The 25,522-nt window shown below is 40.6% G+C and overlaps 1 protein-coding gene across 6 annotated transcripts in view; it reads left to right on the top strand.

Annotated features, from left to right (window-relative positions):
- STARD13 (StAR related lipid transfer domain containing 13) overlaps positions 1-25,522 on the top strand; it is a 299,410-nt gene that overhangs the window by 62,384 nt on the left and 211,504 nt on the right. For 5 of the 6 annotated variants that reach the window (XM_061374529.1, XM_061374528.1, XM_061374530.1 and 2 more), the window contains 2 exons: positions 14,406-14,552; positions 18,938-19,072. In XM_061374529.1, the coding sequence (XP_061230513.1) occupies positions 14,406-14,552; positions 18,938-19,072 (282 nt within the window). The remainder of the gene's footprint in view (positions 1-14,405; positions 14,553-18,937; positions 19,073-25,522) is intronic. The other variant, XM_061374531.1, reaches the window with a different exon arrangement.

Below are 25,522 nucleotides of genomic sequence, written 5' to 3'. Positions count from 1 at the left end.
AAAGTGCCATTTATAGAATCAAGTGTCTCAGGTTAGGATATGAAAATTTATTGTCCTACTGTTTCTGCAGAATTCACCTGATTACCCACCGATATTCTCAGAAAAGTATTGTTCCAAAGCGGTTTTCAGATTTAGGATTACCACACTGACATTCTGCAGAAATAATGCCTCCCAGCTCACCCCTTTCAGCACCTCCTGATGCCCGATCCATTCCCCACCTTTCAGTGGTTTTCTACCATACTCCATTCCTTTCCTAGTATTTTTACATTACCTCCTGTTTCCACCTCCCACTATTTTCTCCACACCTACCATTGTCTCCTCTACTTCCCTTTCCCCACAATGTCCCCAAATCCCCTGATCTAGCAAGAGACAACATGAGCTTTAGCTATCAGTATTTTCTCACTGCCTGGACAGTTCGCACACAGCCAGTCATTGACAGCTGCTCGGAAATTATATGGTCTGATATCTCATCCTTAGCTTATAGTGGCCCATCATTTGAGTCTCCTGTGTCTATCCAGCCAGAAATTTTGATTAAACTTTGAAAAAGTTCAAATCTCTCTGATATTTCTTCCCATCTGTCAAACTGGCTTGAAACTATTGAAAATACTCAAAAGTTGTGGGGAAAATGTCACAGCAGTTGAGCAACACCTGGAGAGGAGAGTATGATTTTGTTCTCTTAAAACACCAAGTAAAAAAAAAGGGAAAAGAAAATATGAAATAATTACTTAAAGTATAATTACATATAAATACCATTAAAATATGACGGAAGGAGGAAAAAACACATTTAGCATTATAATTAGAACTATACGTTCTGATAATACTTAGAAAAGGTATATCACAAAAAGTCAATGAAATTAGAAAACTAGACCATCCTGAAGGAAAAATTAAGAGAACTGTTTTCTAAAAGGTATTTACAAATAGTTTGATTGATGTGTTCCAATATGCTTTTTATTTATCAAGGAAGAATACAAATTGTTTTTTTATTTATTAGCATTTGTATTGATCCAAATGACAAAGGACCACAACTGAAGTTAAGTTCCCCTGGCACTAGGAGCTGTACTGTAACATGATTCAAATTCAGGCTTCAAAGCCTTGATTCTCTGTTCTACCATTTTCTCCAGAGTCTCATGATGTCACAATAGGAAGCTGATCCTCCAAATCCGAATCTGATACTTTGCCAGACTTTACTCTTGGGAATTAAAGGATCTGTGATTGCAGCCCGACTTTGGCTTCCAGCATCCAGAGATTATATTCTTCCTCCCTCCCCAGATCCTTCCCTTTCATGCCCCCAAATGTAACAGACTTAAAAGAAAAATCTCATCCTATCATCAGAAAGACAAAAAATGAGATTGTCCAAATCTGCCCACTAAGGTTCATTTCGTCAAACCAAACAAGCAAAACTTGTTTTCAGAAATGCCTTATTTTAGACATTTTTGTCTTAAGCTGTGCTGAAATCTAGGAGTTTGAAGAGTTTTCTCTCATCTGAAGTCTCCTTTTGTGTTCAGATACCAGAGCTGATCTCAGGCTGTCTCACCACTGGCAAAAGTAACCAACTGTCCCAAGGCAAACTGCAGTTACAGTCTAATAGTTCAAAAGCAATTACAATTTCAGAGTTGTGTGCCAGTGTTGCCTAGCTTGGGTAATATGGGTAAACTTTACATTTATAACTGTCTGGTGTTATCCATGCAATTCCTATTCTTCTCAAGACTACTGAAAAAAAAAGGCAATCTAACCAGATCTCAGATTTAACTTATTTTTCTGAAGCTGAACAGAATCAGTCTTGATCATAGAATCATAGAATAGTTAGGGTTGGAAAGGACCTTAAGATCATCAAGTTCCAACCCCCCTGCCATCGGCAGGGACACCTCGCTCTAAACCATATCACCCAAGGCCTCGTCCAACCTGGCCTTGAACACTGCCAGGGATGGAGCATTCACAACCTCCCTGGGCAACCCATTCCAGTGCCTCACCACCCTAACAGGAAAGAATTTCTTCCTTATATCCAATCTAAACTTCCCCTGTTTAAGTTTTAACCTGTTACCCCTTGTCCTATAACTACAGTCCCTAATGAAGAGACCATCCCCAGCATCCTTATAGGCCCCCTTCAGATACTGGAAGGCTGCTATGAGGTCTCCATGCAGCCTTCTCTTCTCCAGGCTGAACAGTCCCAGCTTTCTCAGCCTATCTTCATATGGGAGGTGCTCCAGTCCCCTGATCATTCTTGTGGCCCTCCTCTGGACTTGTTCCAACACTTCCATGTCCTTTTTTATGTTGAGGACACCAGAACTACACACAATACTCCAAGTGAGGTCTCACGAGAGCAGAATAAAGGGGCAGGATCACCTCCTTCAACTTGCTGGTCATGCTCCTTTTGATGCAGCCCAGGATACGGTTGGCTTTCTGGGCTGCAAGCTCACACTGAAGCTGGCTCATGTTCATTTTCTCATTGACCAGCACCCCCAAGTCCTTCTCCACAGGGCTGCTCTGAATCTCTTCTCTGCCCAACCTGTAGCTGTGCCTGGGATTGCTCCGACCCAGGTGTAGGACCTTGCACTTGGCATGGTTAAACTTCATGAGGTTGGCATCAGCCCACCTCACAAGCGTGTCAGGGTCCCTCTGGATGGCATTCCTTCCCTCCAGCGTATCAACCGAACCACACAGCTTGGTGTCATCAGCACTTAATCCCACTGTCCATGTCACCAACAAAGATGTTGAACAAGACCAGTCTCAACACTGATCCTTGAGGGACACCACTCATTACTGGTCTCCAGCTGGACATTGAGCCATTGACCACAACCCTTTGTGTACAGCCATCCAGCCAGTTCTTTATCCACCGAGTGGTCCGTCCATCAAATTGATGTCTCTCCAATTTAGAGACAAGGATGTCGTGTGGGACAGTGTCGAACGCTTTACACAAGTCCAGGTAGATGACATCAACTGCTTTACCGTTGTCCATCAGTTCTGTAGCCCCATCATAAAAGGCCACCAAATTGGCCAGGCAGGATTTCCCCTTAGTGAAGCCATGCTGGCTGTCACCAAGCACCTTGTTGTTTTTCATGTGCCTTAGCATGCCTTCCAGGAGAATCTGCTCCAAGATTTTGCCAGGCACAGAGGTGAGACTGACTGGTCTGTAATTCTCCCGGTCTTCCATTTTCCCCTTCTTGAAAATGGGGGTTATATTTCCCTTTTTCCAGTCGTTGGGAACTTCACCTGACTGCCATGATCTAGACAGCGTGATTTATTCTGACATGTCAGGTATTGCAAGGGGGTAGATTGTCTGCGTTGAACATTGTGGGTTTAATTCCAGGAAGGTATGTAAGTATTTAGGAGTGCAGTTAGCCCTTTTCAAGTGCAATGCCTGAATGGCTGCAGCTGTAGCTTTGAATTTAAAAGCAATAGCTTCCACTACTGGGTGCAATGGCAAAAGAACTTATGAGTTGATTTGTCTTTATATTACTTTTAAGCCCTGTCTACCTCTGCTTGGCTGTGCAGACAAGGCAGCAGCAGCAGGCTCCACGAACCAGCTCTGCGTGAAGGTCTTCCCAGCTGAAGCACTCTTTCACACAGAGGAAACTGAGGCACTGCCCCATGGAAGGGTCATTCCATGAATGAGCAAGGCCAGCCCCAGCTCTGACAGTTATACCAAGGCAAAGCGTGGGGAAGGAGCGAGGCGGGTGGCAGCTCGGCGTCCCCCTCACGGCCCGGGCTCCCCGGCTGCTCCTTACGCTCGCCCCTACGGGTGCTGGGGTCGCGGCCCTCGGCGGCCTTTAAGACAATGGGGTCGGGACGGCGCTGTCGCTCCCGAAGAGGCGGCTGGAGGCGGTTCTGGTGCTCAGCCTCGCCCTCTGGAGGAGCGGCTTCCGCTGGTGCGGCGCAGCCGGAGCGGCCGTTCTCAGACAGCCCGTGCGGGAGGCCCCCGCGGCGGGAAGCGGAGGGCCAGCGGGCTCGCAGTGCCTTTCACTCAGCGCCGCCGCCGTCCCTGGGCCACACGGAAGCGACCCCTTCCCCGCGCCCCGGGCCCGCATTTCCCTGCCGGGACGCCAGGGGGCGCTATCGGGCGCACTGCTGGCCGCCAGGTGGCGCTGCCGCCCCGTGAGCAGTTGGCTACCGCCCGCCCTCCCGCGTGCTGGCTCCGCCCGCTAAGCCAGCGACGTCACGGCGGCACGCGCGCGCGTTGGCGCCGGCAGGGGCAGGGCGCGGGGCGGGCACTGCGCGCGCACCTCGGGGCGCTGGCCGGGGCGCGAGCCCCTCCCCCCGGAGCGCGCGGGCTCCTGGAAAGGGCGGGCTCGGGCTGGGCGCGCGCTGCTGCTATTGTTGGGGGTGGGGGCAGGAAGGAGCTCCGCGCGCCCGGGCAGTCGCCCTGTCATGGGGGAGGCACCGGCTCTTCCGCGGCGCCAGCGATAGCGCTGTGGATCCGTCTGCTCCGCGGCGGGGCGGCAGCGCCATTCCGAGCATGGCGGCTGGCGGGGAAGGGGTTGGGCCGCAGCCCGTGCCAAATGGCCGCGGAAGCTGCAGCTGTAGCGCGAACGGGAGGGTCCGCTTGGAAGTGTGTTTTGAGCCCGCCCTGTGCCCTGCCGGGTTGTGCCCGACAGGGGGAAGGGCGGCAGCGGGAAAAGAGGCCCTTGGTGGTGCTTAACCTCAGCCCCGCTTATCGGGACGTGTCGGCCTGTGCCGTGCCCCGGGCCGGGCCCTCTGGTTCCTCGGTGGTGCCACCACAGCCTCCGTGCACATTGTGCTGTGCCCTTGAGCACAAAGGTGTGGGAACAGCACGACCCTGCTTGCGTGTTCTGGTGAAATAATGCTTCCGCAAGCAAAGGACGAGTGTGCTCCTGTAAAGCAAATTATTTGGGGCTAAATGTTGGAGGGATGTGAGGGAAACCTGGTATCTTGGAGGTCACACTGTCTACATACTGCTTTTTAGGCTGAAGTGGAGAAAACTTTCTGTGGGATAGTTTTTGGAGGAAAAGGCCTTTATGGTGCTTCTTAATGGTGCTACTATTGTGTCCAAAATCCCAGGGAGGTTCCTTGCTGCTGGTCCAAAATGGGCTTTTTTTTTTTGTCTTGATTCCAATGTGATATTGTCAGTATGTTGCTCATAAAATAAACACAAATTAAAGCACGTGCCATCTTTAATGTGGTGTGATTATACCCAGGCGTTTTGTATTGGTATAGTATGGGGAAGCTTGGCCAAAGGGTGTATATACGTTTTACACAAACTGTATTTTTCATAAGCGTTCTTTGTTATTTTGGTTTAAGAGACAGCATAACTTGGCATGTGGTTAAGTAATGTGAAATAATACAGAGGTGTGGGAGCAATTACCGTTGCATTTATTTAAGAAAATTGTGATTTTTTTATATTACCCAAACCTCTGAAATAGCATTAGCCATACGAGCTATTTAAGTCTTGTTAGTTCTGTTGCTCTAAAAGCCCAAAGAGCTGCAGCAGTAATAGAGTAGTAGGTTTTCTTAAATATGTGTTTAAATATGTTAATAAATACATAAGTCATAGCGGATCCATCAATTGCATTTAGCTTGGTTTTGAATAATACTGAAGCCTGGCAGTTAGACCTGGATATTTGTGTGTTAAACTTCCAGTGAAGATCTGGGGATTATGCCTAATTACTTTACTGGGCCTGAGATTAATGCCCTTTGTTTATTGCTGTCTTGATGAATATTGGTTCAGGGCATAAATTAGAAGGTTTACATTTTATCAATTATCTGTCATTTTCTTGTTCTCTTATAATTCATGTGCCATTCTTTTCCTCATCACCACCTAGGCACCACAAATATCTCCTGCCAAGCGTTTTCTTCGTTGTCCTTAAGTACTCGTTAATTCCACTCTTTATTTTTCTCTTGAATTTTAGATTTCTGTTTAGAAGTGGATCTCTAAAGTTAATTTTTTTCAATAGTAGATCACAAGAACTTTTGGGCAGGGAACAATGTCAGGTTTGACAGAACTCCGGGAATGCTGTTGTATCTTGGAAAAAGTATTCTTTTTATCCTGTCTAGTCCTGCATCCACTTTACTAGTGTTTCATATATCAATAGTGATTTTGATGGTTTTTGTGTAATGAAGGCACCAAAGCATGACTTATGTATGACTTAAAAAAATAACACATAGCTGAAGTTCTATACTGCTGACAGTGACTGACAGGTACATAAGCATGTTAGCATTTTAAGGAAAAAATATTAAGTTTATACGTACGTACACAGAGGTTTGGCTTTTTTTTTTTTTAAGCTGATACTTAAAAGAGTCTCAAGGTAGATTTATTTATGCATAGAAATTTCCCAGATATTACTTGATCTCTGTTTTTATCCTTAATCTTTAGATTCCACTCCATAGTTCTTCAAGGAAACACTGACTTCGATAGTTTTAGAAAAAAAAACCTCATGGCCAGGGCAGCCATAAACTTGCTGGTTATGGTACTGAGAACTGGGAAAGCATCCTGTGTGTAATACCAGGAAAATAGCAACTCCTTCCAAAAGAATGGGGAGTATTTACATTTTCCATAATTCATGGTTTGTCTTCCCCAAAAGATAAGGATTCGGCTTTCTCAACTGTTTGGAAGACATTACGCTGTGTTTGCTATCTTCAAGAAGCATTTCTGTTGATTTGTTTGTATGGGCATAGGTTCTCACAGCTTTGCTGTGCAAAAATAATTCAAGACTAGTTGGACAACTCAAATAAATTATGTGTGGTGGAAACAAATGTGTAGCCTGGGGATGAATTCATGCTTGCAGGACTGGAAGACCAATATACTGGTCTTAAAAGAGTTGTGTATTTTATAGGATATAGTTTTGCTCACAAAACTTTTCTGATGTGTTCCCCACAAGGTAGGTGCTGCAATTGGTAGAGTAGGTTTTCATTCTTGTTCCTCTTTGGTAAGAAGGAGAGGAGGACCTTGCTGTAAGCTGCTTTTTCCAGTATTAAAGTGATGACTATTTTTCTTCTCCTTGGTGATCTTTAAAGTGATTGGGAGAGCTGATACAAAATGCACCAGGCCAAAGATAAAGCAGATCCCAGCTCTTCTATGCCCTATCCTTTCTCAAAAGGCAGGCTGTAGGTGCAACTGACCACGCAGGCGAGAAGGATCTTTACCTGTTCCAGTATGTGGCTTTTTGTGGATTTAGTGGCATAAGACCCCTCAGCTTTTGTGAAACCCAGTCTGAAACACTATTGCTTAATGAACGAGCACTGCAGGAAGATACCCTTCTGTAACCAACATGAGTGGGCTATGTTTTCCAAGGCAAACATGGTAGAAGTTAATGTATTTTGACGTTAGTAACTTTTGGTGAAGATACTAAACATACCTTATTACCTATATATAAAAACTGTTTTGACATTCATGGTCACTAATTGTGATGTGCAGAAGATGGTGCCAAACTGAATGCGAATGAGTGACATCAGGAATTTGACTACTGTTTAGAGCAGGTGTTTGGGTTATGGGAAGCACAGTTCACTTCCTCCACCTCACAAGGTGGAGAAAATGGTTGGATAGATAAATGATGACCTGGCGTCTGCTCGGGAGCAGCCAAAGGTGAGATAACCCAAAAGGATAATTCATGTGCTGAAATGGGAGCAGTTGTTAATTAAGAAAGCTTGTCTGCCCATTTGGGTGCCAGTTCTGCAGTATGGGTCTGCAGTACGGGCTTGTCAGCCTGTTTGCAAAATTAGAAGGTAGAGAATTGCTGTATGTATTGTGAACTGGGAAAATAAATCATTTAATCATTGGAGCAAACCCAAATTACAATTTGATGTTAGAACCAACTACATGCTATTTTGTCATGTTAAAAATTAGAACTGCAATGCAAAACTAGAAGCAAGCCTGCAACAGTTTTCATGCTAGGCTGTTCGGGCTGCTGCTTCACACCTTTTCTACAGCTAGATGCCTTTGTTTTCCATTTCCTCTTCTCTCTTGTCTTGGATAAAGCACCGTACTGATACAGTTTGGCCTTCAGTCTGAGAAATTAGCTCAGGTTTCTTCATCTGGGAGGTATTGCCATAAAATAACATTTGGAGGGTATCAAGGCTCTTGTTCTGTCTAGCTTAGAGCAGTAGTCCTTAAGGACTGGTGAAGGAGCCCTAGAGAGGCAGGACTAGAGAATTTTATTTTCTTTTATGTGATTGACATCACTATGCAAGATGAATGTGGTGATTGCAAAATAAAGGCCAATTTAACAATTCAGTGGTTGAGAGATTAAAAGATGTTATAAAAAGTAATTGAGTCTATTTTTGAGCTGGTATGTGTTTGTTTTTAAAGAAATAGATACATGAAATGAGGTAAGAGTTGTGTTAAATTGTTTTCTCGCAGTGCCACATCCTTGGGTTCTCTTTTCTCCAGTGTTGTGCACCTTGTAGTTTAAAACCACAAAGGTATATTCTCATTGTTCTACGTTTTGCAATTCACATCTCCATGGTCAGAGCACTGGAACAGGTTGCCCAGGGGGGTTGTGGAGTCTCCCACATTGGAGATATTCAAGGCCCGCCTGGACAAGTTCCTGTGTGATGTACTCTGGGTTACCCTGCTCTTGCAGGGGGGTTGGACTAGATGATCTCTTGAGGTCCCTTCCAACCCTTGGGATTCTGTGATTTTGTGATAGTTTTCTATATTGTACTATATCCACTATTCAGAGACATAGCTTTTTGTCTGGGAAAACGGTGGTGATCCCAATACCCCATCTTAGAGGAATATTTTGGGGATTGGGAGGATCTGTATTGCTGAAAATTTTAGCTGATGTCCCTCCCTGAAGACCTTTCATTTTCCCAGCAACTTAGCTATGCATGTGGTTTTGCCTGCTGACTTGGGAGATTGAAGAGACTTTCTCTTGGTCATTTCAGCAGTATACGGTTCTTAGAAGTTGAAAGGTTGGTAACTGCAGAGTTTACTTTACCTGCTTTCCAGAGCAAATGTGCCGTAAGTTACTGCCATAGTCCATCTAAAAGCTCTGTAAATATTTAAGCAACACTATAGTGGGATATGAGGGAAATTTCCCTTTTATCTTCAGTATTTTATCTTCAATATAGAAGGCACACATAAGTCTACTGTAAGGATAAAAGTGTCCTTTGTATTCTAAGTTCTTCATTTTTGGAAGGATTTTGCATAAGGAGCGGATCTGTCTTCCTTCTCCAGCCCCTGTAGGCGAAGCCACCAGTGGCTGAGAGACTTCTTTTACACAGAACTGCTTTTGAGAACAGAGGAGCCTCATCAGTGCAGCAAGAGCAAAATATGATATTTGGTCCCCAAAATACTTCCACAAAGCCATTCTTTGCAGATCTAGGCTGTGCATCAGAGAGAATTTTATCTAAGCTCACTTAGTATGAGGGAGGAGGGCTAAATAGCATTGATACTTTTTTTATTTGGAGGTTAGTAATTTATCACTTGAAGTTTTACCATACATAATTACCAGAACAATTGGACCTATTGAAGGTTTCTAAAGTGAAAGCCACAAGTTATCAGATAAATTTAGAATTATGTAATTTTCTCATAACCATTCACTTGGAAGTCTTTCTGCTTCCAATATAAGATGAGGTCTGGCAGTGAGGTTAACCCCGACCCCTGGGTGTTCTATATGGACTTTTTCACTTCTGCTGCATTCTTTCAGTTTAAATTTAGATTTGGTGGCAGCTACTCTGCCTATTGCAATAAGCTTCATGGGCAAAACATTGAAACAAACACGTGTTTTATCACAGATGTTCTTGCTGAATAAGATTAGTGAAGAGCACTTGAAAGCTGAAAATGATGTAAAAACCTTTGGTGCAAAAGGCACTAATAGTTGAATGTCTGGAATGTATTTGCTTCTCAAGGGAAGAGCAAGTAATTGTTTAGGTGATGGACCACAGTCTTGCCCCCTGTTTTATGTCTGTAAGTTAGTTACTGATAGTAACGAAATTTCAGCTATGTAGGTAAATGTGGAATCTGGATGTGAATATGTACATATTACAAAAACATTAAGCTTGCTGTTATAAAACTGGTTGCTGTAGGAAGTAGCAGCCTACTGCTAAATTTTATGTTTGGCTGATTGTTATATATGTCTTAGTAAATATTAAACAGTTGGGTTCTTAATGTATAGTAACTATCTGAAGCTTAATAGCTGCATTTGTAACAGCTTTAAGGAAGTGCATGCTACTGAATTTTATATTTAGCACAGAGGATGATACTTCTGTTTTATATTTCTATTCTTTTTTTGTCTAACCTGAGTATATGGACTACGAGAAAACCTTACAGCAAAGGAGTCCACTTTCAAGGCCAGTATATCGTTCTCTGCCTAATGTGTGACATGATCTTCATAGGCAAGGTTGCTCTACTTTGGAACATTTGGTTTGATGAGGGATTCTGTGGTCTCGCTTTCTATTCTTGCTCATTTGTCTAGGATAGCATGAGAGGAAACAGCCTCAAGTTGTGCCAAGGTAGGTTTATACTGAATATTGGATATTCACCAAAAGGGTTATCAAAGACTGGAACAGGCTGCCCAGGGAAGGTGAAGTCCCCATCACTGGAGATACTTAAAAGATGCTTAGATGTGGCACTTGGAGACACGGGTTAGTGCTGGAATCGGCAGTGTTAGGTTTATGGTTGGATTCGATGATCGTAAAGGTCTTTTCCAACCTAAATGATTCTATGATTCAGTAGTCCAAGGTAACATACAAAAATATTTCTGTAAAGCACGCTGTCTCTAAATTTTTAAGGTTCTTCAAAAGATAACAGCACGCTGAGTGATTATGACTCCAACAAAAGAGACCTTGAGAGTATTTGGAAAGAAGTGTCCTCCCTCTACACGTTTTTAGGGAAAAACAATGAATAATGCAGACCATGATGCTTAGTTAATTGAGTGAGATTTCTGGTTTTTTTTTTTTTTCTTTTTTCCTCCTAAAGTACAAGACACAAAAGCTTCCAAAGATGCTCTCGCCCTACTGCCTCTGCAGTTGCTATGGAAGGATACACTGATACTTAGCACTTCTGAGCACTTTGATAGTGTCCAACCGAGATACTAGGGCTGAACACTGGGGAGCTGTGTTCTTCATGAATGGATTAGGCAGAATTTATTCACTGGTTTGAAGTCATACTGTGCAGGCTGTATATTTTTGAATGTAAGTAGCATCATGTTTTTGCTGTTCAGCGGGAATTTCAGGCAGCCTTTGAAATACAGAGCCAATCAGCATTTGTTCTAAATGCTGCTTTTGTGCCAGATTTCCAGTTAGTGAATGGCATTTGTTAACTAGGCCCATTTGGCTTTATCTTGAAGGATAATGAAAACCCATCTTTTTCCTCATTCCCTTAACAGATACAATATGGAGTTTTACTGAATGAAAAAAGACAGAACTGAATGGAGAAAGCTGTGAGAGTAAGGGGAAACACCTCAGAATTTCTATTTTTAAGAAATTACTGTAGTTTTGAGTTCTGTTACAGTAAAATAAATTTATAAAATTAAGGGGATTTGGCTCCTATAGATGCATTGCAAAGTATTAGTGAATGCTGGAAGTATTGTTCCAGCAGGTAAATATTTGTTAGTGTGAAGGCGAAGTGCTGTATTTTTATTTTTTTTTATTGTAACATAGTGTCATGTGTATTGTTATGTGTATTTGGAATGTCTTAGAAATATTTTGATGCCTTTCTTAAAGTTTTCATGACTTTTTCTATGGAAAGTGCTAAATTAGCGACGTTTCTTCAGCTCCCCCAAAATACTCCATTCCATTTTGGGACAGACAGTAGACTGTTTGCACTTGTGTAACTTATTGCTACTTTTTATTGAACTCAAAAATCCAGACTCCGATGTTTGTTACCTGGCAGGTGCAATTTTTGCACAGTTCACAGTAATCAAATACATTTTGCTTGCAGCCCAGAAAGCCAACCGTGTCCTGGGCTGCATCAAGATGAGTGTGACCAACAGGTCAAAGGTGATCCTGCTTCTCTGCTCTCGTGAGACCCCACCTGGAGCCTGTGTGCAGTTCTGGTGTCCTCAACATAAGAAGGACACAGAGCTGTTGGAGCTAGTCCAGAAGAGGCCATGAGGATGATCAGGGGGCTGGAGCACCTCCTGTATGAGGACAGGCTGAGAAAATTGGGGCTGTTCAGCATGGAGACCTCATAGCAGCCTTCCAGTATCTGAAGGGGCCTATAGGGATGCTAGGGAGGAACTCTTCAAAAGGACTGTATGGTAGGACAAGGGGTAATGGGTTAAAACTTAAACGGGGGAAGTTTGCATTAGATATAATGAGGAAGTTCTTTACTGTGAGGTGGTGAGGCACTAGAACAGGTTGCCCAGAGAAGTGGTAAATGCTCCATCCCTGGTGGTGTTCCAAGGCCAGGCTGAACAGAGGCTTGGGTGACATGGGGAGGGCCTCTTCATTAGGGGCTGTAGTGATAGGAGAAGCGGTAACAGGTTAAAACTTAAACAGGGCAAGTTTAGATTGGATATAAGGAAGGAATTCTTTACTGTTAGGGTGGTGAGGCACTGGAATGGGTTGCCCAAGGAAGTTGTGAATGCTCAACCCCTGGTGGTGTTCAAGGCCAGGTTGGACAGAGCCTTGGGTGAGATGGTTTAGTGTGAGGTGTCCCTGCCCATGGCAGGGGGTTTGGAACTAGATGATAAGATCCTTTCCAACCCAAACCATTCTGTGATTCTACTCATTTTCCTGTGCTGTTGCCTCAGAATTGTTTACCACTAATAAGAAAGAATGTTCTTACAGTTCTTTTTTCTTCAATTACAGTTTAACTGTGTTGAGAAGTAGAACCTTCTACATTCATTGGTGCTGGAGTTTGGGTTGGTTTGTGTGTTTTGTCCTTGAGGTTTCTTGAGCATTCTTCAATACTGGGAAAATCAGTACGTAAGGAAGCTTAAGTACAGGAAAATACAGAATCTTTACTTTGTTTGCAAATGAGTGTTGTTGACACTGGCTAAAACTCATAAAACTCATAATGCAAAACTGACATGTGACATCATCTCACTCATAATGGGTTCAACATGAAAAGTTGTGATACTTGCTTTCTGTGAACATCCTATATGTTACTTTAAGATAGTTGGGAAGACAATGAGAAGCAAAGTATCTGAATAATTTTAATAGCTACAGATTTGAAATACAGCTTAGCACTTCTAACAGCATTTCAGGAATAATACTTAAAAGTTTGTAAAATTTTTGGCAATTCCAAATAAAGATTTGGAGAACTAAAGATATTTAATTTTGTGTGCTTCAGAACAGCCTCTACAAAGATAATACTAGCTCTTCTGAAGGGAATATATATTTGACTTACTGAGGGGAAGATGAGCAATTTGATTAGTAATAATATATGTCAGTGTAATACTGGAGTTGGCTTCCTGGATTTTATTCCTAAAGCTTTTTTCTACAATAGTGAGGAAATTATGGTTATCTCTCTGTCCCTCTTGCAAAACTCTCATAAGGAAAAAAATCACCATAAATATTTATCAGGTAGGAATAACAATATTAATCTAGTTCTCCTTGGTATTGTGTAATGTTGGTATGATGCTCTTAGGATTTTGCCAGGATGGCAATGCAGTCTTACTGTTTGTATGCTCAGTCTGTTAAATTGCTTGCTATGAAATTATCTTCTGTGCAAAGGTATGTATTGTTTGTGGAAGTAAGAAAGATGAAAGAACTGAAGTAGCTTCAGGACAGAGACTAATCTAGGAAGCAGTAGCTGTCTGTGATGACAGGTAGGTCAGTGTAGCTGTATTTTTATTGTGAATCATCAGAAGTAATTGAATAAGGAACATGAGGCATAATGCAGCAGCATGCACAGGGACTGCCATACAAAGATGCCTAAGGGAAAATGACTTTGAGGAAACTTAAGAAACAAGAAAAGTATTTTTTGAAATTACACTACAATGGATTAATATTTTCTGTATACAGTGAAGCAGTTCAGGTAAAATGGGAACATGCATCCATGAAAACAGAAAGCGTTTGAGACCAGTGAAATGTTTTTATTTTGTGGGCAGAAGAACGCTGTTAGACTTCACCAAGTCAGGAATTATAATAAGGAATAAAATGCAATGCACATGATGACTTTCTGTGCTCTGATTGATTGACAACAAGCAATCAGTGGAGAGATTCTAAAACAGAAGTGTCTTAAGGAAGAAACGTAAGTTACTTTGGTTTTGGTCTTGGTTGTGCTTAGTTTGAGCTGGCAGTGGTTCACCAGGATGAAGTGTTAGAAAGCCATTCAGATATACAGAAGCAAAGTGTGATCATCTGAGTATGAAGAACAGCTATGAATATGTGTCATCAGTATTGGAGTGATAACTCAAGCTTTCTAAATGGAGAAAAGTTACACAAGGACATGGAAAAAACTGGTCAGCTTTTTTTCCTTGAGGGCTAGAAATAAAATGAGAGCCTTGAAGTTGTGAAAAGCTTTTAGTTTTAAGACTTAACATATGTTTGATTTCTTTTAGACCCAACCAGTAAAAGGATCTGAGTGGCCAGACTCCATGTCATGTCTTATGAAGAAACTGGAACAGTTGAACTTAGATATTGAAGAAGCTCTGAGTGGTAACTCTTCTCCCTCCAGTACTCCTTCTACCAAAAGACACAAGCAGCTGGTAAGAATGTGTGTGTCATATGAAACATTTTATAATGTCAAGTTATCAGAAACCATGGTTTTCAGATCTGGTTGTGTTTGTGAATAGCCTGAGGAGCTCAAGTTCAAGGGTGAAATTAGTTTTCTCTCATTAATAACAAGGTATCTAATTTCATTAGACAGCTAAAGGCCAAGTAACCAGAAGTGTCGCAAGATGAAGTTTTCTGTCAATATGGCTTAAAATCATTAAGCCCCTTTTTTAGTTGATTTGATAGTTTTTCAGGATAGAATATTGTTCATTTAGAGTTTCAATGCTAGCCTATTTATGCCTGTTATATTTATTTAAAGACATAATAGCAAGAGAGACACTGTCTTCATTAAAAGTTCAGCTTACATTTTTGTTTCTTTATCTGAATGTTTGATTTAGAGCATTCCTTCAGTTAATATTTTGTGATGGCAGGTGTCATCAGTTGATAACACAGTTTCCTAAAAATTTATTTTGAGGGTAAATGTGATTAAGGAGCAGTGGTATTGTTTTAGTCATTTTTGAATGAGCAAGTTTTTGTATAGAAGCAAGTAACTGCAGAGAGAACAGTGCAAGGAGTGTTTGTTTTCTGCTTTAGGCTATGATTAAAGTCAGCTCTTAAGATAGTGTTGTTTGGATTTGCAGCCTGAATGTTAATGCTGGCTTGAAATTTCCTGGAAGGTGAGCTTGTTTGAATGCTTTTGCTCTTGCTGCTGTTTCAATGCTGCTTCCTTTTGTAAAAGTAGACTCTTTAAGTAAATGTCCGTGTGGATTACCTTTTTTCCTAAGGTGGGATATTCAAAAACTTGGATCTAGGTGTTGTGCTTTTCAGTATGTATTTTCATATTCTACAGAGTGGCTGTGACTTTCTGTCGTTTCTTTATTATGGTATATGTTAAGTCAGAACCAGCTCTGGCCAACTGAATAGATCTCATCACTGACTTGTCTATTAATGGACAGTGTCCTGTCTTCTTGCAGGAGACTGCTCAATGTCTTTTGTCAAAGTACAGTGACAGTATAGTCTGATTTCCTACTTGAAGGTAAAATCCAAGCTATCAAAGTTTAAACGCTTCCTGTTGTGAGGCAGTCTGGTAACTCATGATTTTACGGCTGTGCCTATTCTCTACTAAGACAAAAGCTATGGTTTGTCTAGGCATCATTCTGTTTCCGTGATGACTTGAACATCACAGGGCATTTGACTTCATTATTGGAGCATTCGATGAAGAGCATGTAACATGTAGACAGCAGAAAAAGAAATCAAAGTAATGTTTTCAAATGCCTTTTGGTACATAAGAACAACATCATCAAATGTGGTTGCATAGAGAATGTCAGCACCAGCATCCCAGATGCTTGCACCATTCTTACTGAAACCTGCTGGCAAGACATCTTGTGAGTGCGGAGGCCAGGACTTTGGATGGAGCCCTCTTGCTGGGACATACTCCTGTCAAAAGCCTGTGCTAGTGATACAGAGCTGGTCATGCTTACTATGGTGATAAAACCTACCTTCAAGCCAGTCTCACTGGTTTGCCTTACTAATACTTGCATCTGTTCAGATCAGTCCAAAAATATTTCAAGAATGCTTCTAACATCAATGCCAGAATTACCATTTCCTTTACTTGAGCAGTTACAGTCCTGTTTATCAGGTCACATCTTCCCACTCTAAAGCAAGAGTTTGCTTTGTTTTAATTGCCTACAGACAGGCAAATGTGAATCAGCCCCATTCTTATTGTGGCCTTATATGGCAGACTCAAAATGTCTTTTAAACCTCCAAGAGCAAATACCACTACAGAAGCTGGGGAAGTCATTTGACGCAAAGGTCTCAACAAGATCAGCATAAAGAAAGAGTCAGGGACAATATGCCGTGGAACTGATGACGAGACATTGTTTGCTATCTCCTGCAAAGGTATTTGTAGGACAAGGGAATCGTCTGCCCTAATTTAAACATTTAAGAATAATTTACCTCAAAAAAAGATTGACCTTAGTTTTCTTGTATAGTCAAAGAGGAATACATCCTTGTAAATTCCTCTGTGAATTTACTGTGAAGAAACAGATTTTGCAAGCCTTTAAATGAAAGTTGCAGTGGAAAAAAACGAACAAATTCTTGTTTTCATGCAAGTTGTATAAGTAATGTATCTTCTATTAATTCATCCATTTGGTCTATATTTCTTGTTATAGCTTGTAATTTTTTCCACATATATAAAATATTTTATTCTTGTCAATCATAATGAAACTCGAATAGGAGGAAGACCTATCTTAGACATGTGTTTACTGGTAACTGTGTAAATTTGTCTTCTATAAAATGCCGAACCACTTATGGGTTCTTCATATGTTATCTTATTTTGATTATATAAACTTGGAACTGATGCAAGAAATTGTAGTTTAAAGGAATTTTGGGTGAAGTCCTCATAGGTGCAAAGCCAACTTTTAGGCCCAAGGTCTCTGAAGTATAAGTGGCAATATGTTTGTTGGAGCTGTTGCTGTGAAAATTTGTCTCTTAAGGGTGTAGGCAGTTTGTAGCAGATGGCAGAGTATTTATTGCTTATGGCAAATGCTGTGTCTCAGAAATGTATTTTGTAATATGATCTCTAGGTTGAGCCAGTTGATTTTCTACTGAAGGATTTTTCATCTGATTTTTCATGTGGAAGTAACTCCTTGATATTTTGTTATTATTTCAATTTTTCTGTTGTGGAGGTGTCTGTTGTTAATATTACATTGAACGGAAGTTTCACGGGAAGATGACTAAAATATTTGCTAGTGAAAATAGACTGGGTGAATAAATGCTATGGAACTAAATGGGTGGGAGTAGGGGGTCTTGCAGTATTTGAGTAGATAAATTTAAGGTGTTCTCTAAAAAGTAGTAAATTAAATGAATGGTGGGAGATGGCCTGTCTTTACATCTCTGTAAGCTGCAAGTTACAGCCAGTCAGATTTTTACTGGGAAATAGCATGGGGCAGTAGCACTAGCTGATCCAGAAAAGATACTAAAAACAATCATCTGTCACCAAATTATTTCCTGAAACATTCTGTCACCAATGCTATAAATACATGATTCAAGAACAAAAAGCTGGGCTATCTGAATGTACTAACAACAAAACTGCTGCTTTGGAAAACTGCGATTAACAGTGCTGCTTCTTTGAAACGTGTACCTTTTCTATGAAAAAAAGGCTTTCATAGCAATATAGAAGGAGGTACTTTCTAAATGACACAAGAGAAATAAACCTCTCTTGCTGTAAACAGCTTGTTTCCCTGTTATTTAATGTGTCTGCTTCATTGACATTTGATGTCAAGTGCTCAGTTTCAGTAAAGAAAAAACAACGAAGAGTAAGAATCGTATTTTTTTTAGTCTTTTATCATTCATGGATAGTGACAGAAAAATTGATTATAATTACCCCATTTCGTATCACAGATATGATTTTCATTGAACAAAACTTTAACTTGCACATTCTTTTAATTCTTTGTCAGTAGTATATTATCTTCAAACTTTTTTTGGCCACATGCTGATTCTTTTGTCAGCTTTTCAAAGCCTCCTAGTTTTACATCCCTGAAAATACACTGAGAAGTAGGCAGTTGCTGTTAAAGACCAGCAGCAAATTGATCTTCTTCACCTTCAGGAAGCAGCCAGAAAATGGGCTGATTTTCACTGATTGTACCCAACAGCTTGGGACTGCTCTGCAGTGTACCTATGATCCTGATTCCCTGATTGTTCCCAGCATGGGTCCTGCTGGATTGCAGCATGGGTTGATCCTTGCTTGTACACCTTATTACCCTTTTGAGGCAAATCATGATAAGTTGGTGGAATGCTGTGCAGTTGGTCTCTTCCTCGCATTCAGTACCCATCAGTATGGTTGGGTACATGTGGGCCCAGAGTTAGGGCATGCATCCTTTAAAAAAAATAGTTCAGGAGTGAAGCAATTAAGTGAGATCTCACCAGGTTTGGGGAACAAAGAAAAGTGGGTTTGGAAAGTTCAGAGTCTGTAATTTGAAAATGGGGTTTGCTGGGTCTCTGGTTAAATTATAAAGATGAACCTGAAATAAAATGAAAAGATAGTTTTAAACAATTTGAATAAAACAATTTCAAAGGAAGAAGTGATTCAGTTCCTTCATATTTAGGAAAGTTTACCACTATTTATTAATTCTTCAAGGGTGTATCCTACCTGTTAAGGAAACCACATCACATAATATCTTGATGTGTAACATAGCAAAATGTAAAAATTATGCAGCAGGTGGTTTTAAGAAAAAAAGATTGAGACCAAATGTTTACATTACATCAGAGAAAAAAAAAGCTTTAAAAAGATAAAGTTCCAATGTTTTTATCTTGCAGTTCACATTAAAAATATTTATGACTTACCTTTATTTACAGGGTTTTTAAAATTCTTTTACAGTGCCCTGTTCAAGTGGAGACAGGCTTTTGTGGAGATCATCAAGGAAAGGGATCTTGGAAAAATAGAAGAGCAGACTACCATGAGCTAGACTGTTTGCCTTACCCAGTGTCAACTGGTGCACGACCTAAAACTGATGTAAGTAGCTACAGCATATTTACGACTCTCTCTGACTCTCAGGTTCAGTAATCTCAAAATTTACTATATATCATTAAAATTGTCCTTGTGTTTGTTCAAAGTAATTTGTTTTACATACATAGAGTACGTAGAGTGGTTTGGTTTGCAAAACAGGTACAAGTAAAAGGTAAGTCAGTCTTGAGTTAGTGAGACTCCAGGGCTGTGGGATTCATGTAAACTAATTTTAGACAATACTAGTAAAGACTTTTACAGCTGAACTAGGTATCTGGAGTGCCTTCATAGTCAATGGAAAGAAACAGGCACTTCCAAAGAGTAATTGGTCTCATCTGGAGGTACATGTGATGGATTGCAGGCATCAGAGCCACTCCTTCATCTTTTTCTTCAATGCTTCTTTTAGAATTAGTCTCTTAGAATTTTTAATTTGGCTGTTGGTTATGCCCAATTCAGGGTGGATTCCACTTAATGTTCCCTATAAGCAGAAGTGTTCAGCTCCAGAGGTTTAGTTAAGCCCTATTTCTAACCATTAATAGCAGTAGTTATTTGGGGAGGTTTGCAGGTTTGTTTTTTTTTTTCTTCACAAAGTGAAAAGCTGTAGTTTACACTTAAAGTCTGCTAAAACCTATCAGAGGGGTTCCTCAAAAGGCTTCAATTCACTTTCTCGATAGCTACATGAAAGCTATTTTAGGATTAATGTCTTGGTTCCAAAATGCAGATGGGTTTTGCCTCTTGGTTTTAAAGTACTTGGGTGCCAGCAGTGTCCATGGTTATTATACAATGTAAACATAGCTGCACTGAATTGAGTCAAAGGTACGTGCAGTCCAGTATCCTTTCTTTGGCAGTGGCCAACATAGTATGCTCAGGGAAGAAGAACAGGATAAGCAGACAGTAAACTATCTCAGCTTCCCTTGAGGTATATGTTGTGCAGACACATTGAAGCCATACACTATATTGCAGTTTTGTGATTAATAGCTCCCAAGGGTCTTTTTTACCGCTAGTTGTATCTTCTGTATTCATTTGTTCTTTTGATCTTCAAAGCATCTTGGAGCAGTGGGTTCCAAAGTTTAATTGTGGAGTATGTGAAAAACTACCTACTTCTTCTTGTTAATCTTGCTGGATTATTAATTTGGCTGTAATTCATGCACTCTGAAAAACTGAATCTTTTAGGAACTAGTGGATATCTGAATGTCCTGGGTTCAGCAGTAGCAGTCATTTTTCTTTCTTGGTAGAAAAAGAAATCATTTTTCTCTTTCTGTTTTGTTTGGGGGGGCGGTTGTTTTTTTGTTTGTGTTGGGTTGGTTAGTATGTTTGACTGTATTTATTTTAAAAGAAACAACCAATTATTCCTAACTTTTTTCTTTTCCACTTTTCCACTTCTAGCAATTAAAAGGCTTTTTTATTGCTTGATGTCTTTTCTGTGGTTCCTCCTTGACACCAGAGTTGGAGTCTGATAGATAACTTCATCAGAAGCTTTTTGAAATGGAAGTACATTGTCTCAGCCAAATCACCCATACTGCATGATCATTCAAAGAATTCAACCTCCAAAAGCCACATTTACAGTTCTCTGTTAGCCTGTGTTGCTCTCCATGTGTTTATTCTGTTCTTAAGCACACTTGGTGGTAATTTTCTGCCATGTGTATCAGTCCTAGTAGCACGTCCTCCACAAATAGCTTCAGAGCCATTTTCAGATATTGGGATCACATATGCCACCCTCCATTACTCCAATCCCAAAGCCAATAGGTATTGGCAGTAATTACACATTAAGTCAACAGCTTAGCACTTTTCTTTCTACTGGTAACATGCTTATTTCAAGTTATCTACACAGTATTGATGAAAGCACAATCTGTTATATTAAAGGTATCTCAAAAAATGTTGTACTGTTCATCTACCAAAGAATGATATGCAAGCAGTCATACAAATTCTGTATTTCATTAAATTAGCCTATTCCTGTTCACTGAAATGGAAATTTGAAGGTGGGCTCCACTGGCTTCCTAATTGAAAACGCTGTCTTTCCTTTCCTTAGAAAGTAAGTTTGCTCTTTTCAATTTCTGCAAAAGCACAAAAATTTGTTCTGATTCACTGCTTGCTCTAGTTGGAATAGATAGTAGAATTCACTAAAAAGATATTTGCCAACTTTGTTTTTTACCTCAGCCAAATGTTCAGGCATGAGCAATTATCCTTGCTTAACTGCATTCCCACTAATACTGTGTAAATATTTCTGAAGTGATGTTGCAGTTGTTTGGCTAGAAGTGTGTGGGAGGGAAGGCAGAGAAAGTAAGTTGGGGGGAGAGATATTTTCTGAAGTTTATATTTCTCTTTTTGCTGACATTCAGGAAACACTAGTACAATAAAACAGCAGTTCCATGAATCTTCATCAGTACAGTCCATGTATTGTGGCAAATGTTTTTGTAATTGTGTAGCAACAGCAGTGTAATGCAGAAAGTACTACTGTTGTTTAGGCCATCATCTAGTCTAGCAACCGACTGGAGGCACAGAATTACTTCAGAAATTAAAGGCTTTATATTAGGGAGAAATGGTAAAACTGGGTGTTCACAAATTTCATTCAGGAAAGCAGATCATTTTACTTGCTTCAAAATGCTGCTTTTGGTGTGTGTGCTGTATTTCAGGCAAATACAAATAATGTCATGTCTATCTCCAGGCATGCAGCCTGCGTGAGTCTGTCATGCCTCTCCTATACCCAAATTTTCACTGCTTATTCTTTAAGATACATACTTTTACATTATTTTTTTTTTCCTAAAGGGCATGCCAAAATTACTTTTATAACAGTAAAGGGGATGGATCCAAATGACAAAAGGCCTAATTCCTTCTGTCTCACATTCAGGTTGCGTATGTTTAAGTCCCATGATCCATAGTGGTATAATACATAACTTGGGAGATGAATCAGACCCATTGTACTTTGATGAGCTCATTTTTCTTCTCTTCCAATTTTTTATGAGTCAGGAGGTCAAAAAGAACTTAATCTGTCTCCACTCACCAGGAGCTCCTATACCCAGGCATTTAGGGAACCAAATACTCCATTAACTTATTGAGATCATCAAATGTAGTGGAGAAGACCAATGTTAGAAATAGCAGGGATGCTGCAATTCAGGAATAATATGCGGAAAATTATGCAGGATGCAGTTGTTCAATTCTCAGTACAAGGCAGTGACGTTAGCTGCACACTTTCATGGATACCAGCTAGGCTGACAGCTTAGAAGGTACAATGAAGGTTTCTTTGGCAAACTTGTCACAGGAGATACTCTGTTTATGTATTTTTAAAAGATAACTCATTGCAACATGTTGGTAGAGTAATAGTGAAAATCATTTGTTTATGGCAATGATATGTCTCTCTTCATTTCTCCTAAAAAGTTGCTTCGCTAAAACGTTTGTGGGGTGCTAAAGGAAATGTGTAGCTTAGGTAGGGAAGTTAGGTGCCTGAGACAAACAGCAGTTTCCCCTGACAAATGCTGGCATCTTAAGTCTGTGTCTACATTGTAGAGATTCCATTAATGGAAAGACAAAAGCACTTAGCAGCAAGATTCGTCTCACTGGGAAGTAGTTGCCTGAAGGTTGGTCAGCTGGTTGAAGTGCTTCATGCTCCCAAAGTGCTGATGTTGGTTGGTTGTGTATTTGAAGTAGTGACAGGCTGAGGCATAGGTGGTTAGAGCTGGGTGAGCTAAATACCTCCAATAGCATATGAGTTACAGTCTGGCATTTTATAGGCAGTGCACAGAGCAGAGGAAACTTTGAGACCCTGATGGTCTAATTTAGGAGTCCAATACCAGGTGGGATAAAAACACCATCAGCAAATATCCTCTAGCTCTTGTGGGTAACACAGTACCATCTGCAGTATGATGTGGATCCATAAGGAAATAAAACTTCATATATTGGTAACAAGGTAGACTTTTTCCTTTATTCGTAGTAAATCTGCTTTTACGTTTTTAATTACAGTTCGTGAGCATAGTTTTGATTTCTCATGCTTTAGTTCCACAAATAGCTGGAGTATATTAAACTGACAGGGCTAAAATTAATCATTTTATAGGTTTGGGGCTTGTTTTAACCTGGATTCTCAGTCTGCTTCACTGCTTGGCCACATCAATATGTAGGTTGGTGCGAAAGAGCATTTTAGTGGCTGGAGGTGAGACAGGGTGAATTGCTTCTTTCAGCATCAGTGCCAACTTCTGGTACCTTAGACTGTTGGTGGAACTATAGTTTATTTGTGCTAAGCCACTTGATTCAGAAAATGGGAAGCAAAGGACTGCCTTGTAACCCACATGACTGAAGGTGTTTCTGATTCCTGTAAGAAGATACTCTTTTTTTTTTTTCTTTGCTGATAAATGCTAGTTAATGCTATAAACAGTGTTTCAGAGTGTAGATCAGAGGTTCCAGAGATGTCTGGTATCTTCTGACATTGTTTAGAAATGTAATACTAACAATACCATAATCTATGACTATAGTAGTCATTATCTCTCTATAGGCAGTGTGGTGCTTGCCTGACCCTCTGCCATTTTGTGAGGCTAGAGAAATTTAAAAATAAGAATTGCTGAAGAATAGAATTGTGTTTCTCATGCACTACTTGTTCAGTATTGCTGCCCTTGGACAAGCTGGGATCAGAGATGATTCCATTACGGAGCAAGTGTGACAAACCTTTTATCAGATAGCTGCCAACATCCAGTGCAGAAAGATGCTGTAATGTGGCGACACATAACAGTTTATATTTCTACTACAGACTATTTTTTGAGGATCTCAAAGTATTTACAGACCTTAGGCTGATCCTTTATTTATCCATGAAATATGTAAGCATAGTCTCCATTTTGCATCTGAGATTAGAAGATAAGTGTGTATAACCTAGCTTGGAAACAAGTTTCACATGCTGTTACTGCTAGATGCAGTCATAAATTTATTGGTTCATGGTGCAATTTACAGCAGCGGTTATGTCCATTATCTAGTAAGGTGTGTTTCCCTAGGTGAAGATTAGACAGATCATGTTTTACTGTGACCTTGCCCCCCATTGATAAAGTTGATAGTAAAGCCCCAAGAAGACTTGTGCAACCTCTGGGCAAAGATTTCTTACCTTGGAGATCTCTCTGCCTGTTCTGTTGTCATGCCACTTTTTATAACCCACAAAGAGCAAGAAGATGAAGTAAGAAGTCTATACTTGAGTGACAGTGACATAACGTTCGATATTTCATTTTCTTGAAGAGATGGTATGCTTAGACACCCAGTTATTCGTCTTTGTTCAAGCTGAAGATTTCTCGATACCTTTTCTCTATACCTACAACTGTGCTTGTAAAAGAAGCATAGCTCATGCAGGTAAGAGATGCAGAAATCCTTGTAGAAATCAGGCCCTCATTAACTTCATTAGTGTCATACTGGTTGGTTGCAGCATGGTCAAGAACAGAATCTATACACAGTCTGTGTTTTTGCTGCCAGACATCCTTTCTCATAAAGAATCCTATCTCCAATTGTTCCCATTCTTGCAAAAACAATTTTTAGACTTTGTCCTTTAGTCATGTGAATTGTTTTCCTCTGTATCTTTAATGTTGATATTAACAATGTAAGCAAATTAGCTCTCTAAATATAGATGCAGGTATCCTGCAACATCACCTTTGCAGATTTTTTTTCTTGCTTCCAGTACTTACTACAAGTATGCCACTGGGACAGAGGCATGGTGAAATAGTCCGCTAAAGTGACCCACTCTGCTTCCAGCTGTACCCTGTTATGGTGGACTTTCTTGCATATGAACAGGACAGCTGCCTTTCCATTCTTCCCCTGCTCTGCCCGTACGGTGAGGAGATTACTCTTCTTGACCAGGACTCTACACTTGCAGGCATTTCTGAGATGATCAAGTGCTCCTGAAAGACAGACTCCCCTTTAAGATGAACTGCTTTCTTGCTATTAGAGGAATTCACTGTCCCAGGAAAAGCCTATACCAGCTCTAGCAAAAACCAGGCTAATAAGGAATGAAGGGTAAAATGACTTTCTTTCTCCCCATTTTTAACAGCGAGAGCTATATATTCCGGTATATATAACTGATACTCCAGGCTTTGCCATCCACTTTGTTTCCAGTGTACCTTAAAGCACTCTGGCCAAAGTCTCCCAGTAAGGAGAGGTTGCAAACATAAGAGCCCAGTATAGCCCCTTCTCTTTTCCCTTGGTCTTTATTCCCTCCTGCCATCAGCTTCTTCACACAAAGGCGGCTGTGAACCAGGTAGCACTGTGCTTACACATCTTACTGAAATCATGATACCGTGATGAGTTCAAAGAACAGGGGAAGGAGAAACTCAGTATCAGTTTTAGCTTTGCTCATTATTACTGTTTTTTACATGAACGGGTAAACTTTAAAAGATTTCTGAAAGGAAAGCTAGCAGATTAAAATCTCATACATATTCTAAACAGTCCTAAATTCTGGGTATAAATTGTCAGTCTGCCCATCTCTGCAGATCAGTGGAA

Source organism: Neopsephotus bourkii, unplaced genomic scaffold (assembly GCF_033783945.1).
Source record: "Neopsephotus bourkii isolate Nb327-2 ecotype Australia unplaced genomic scaffold, CSIRO-AGI_Nbou_v1 NB_1638, whole genome shotgun sequence".
Classification (NCBI taxonomy): Eukaryota; Metazoa; Chordata; class Aves; order Psittaciformes; family Psittacidae; genus Neopsephotus; species Neopsephotus bourkii.
This window is presented reverse-complemented; position numbering and strand designations above follow the sequence as displayed.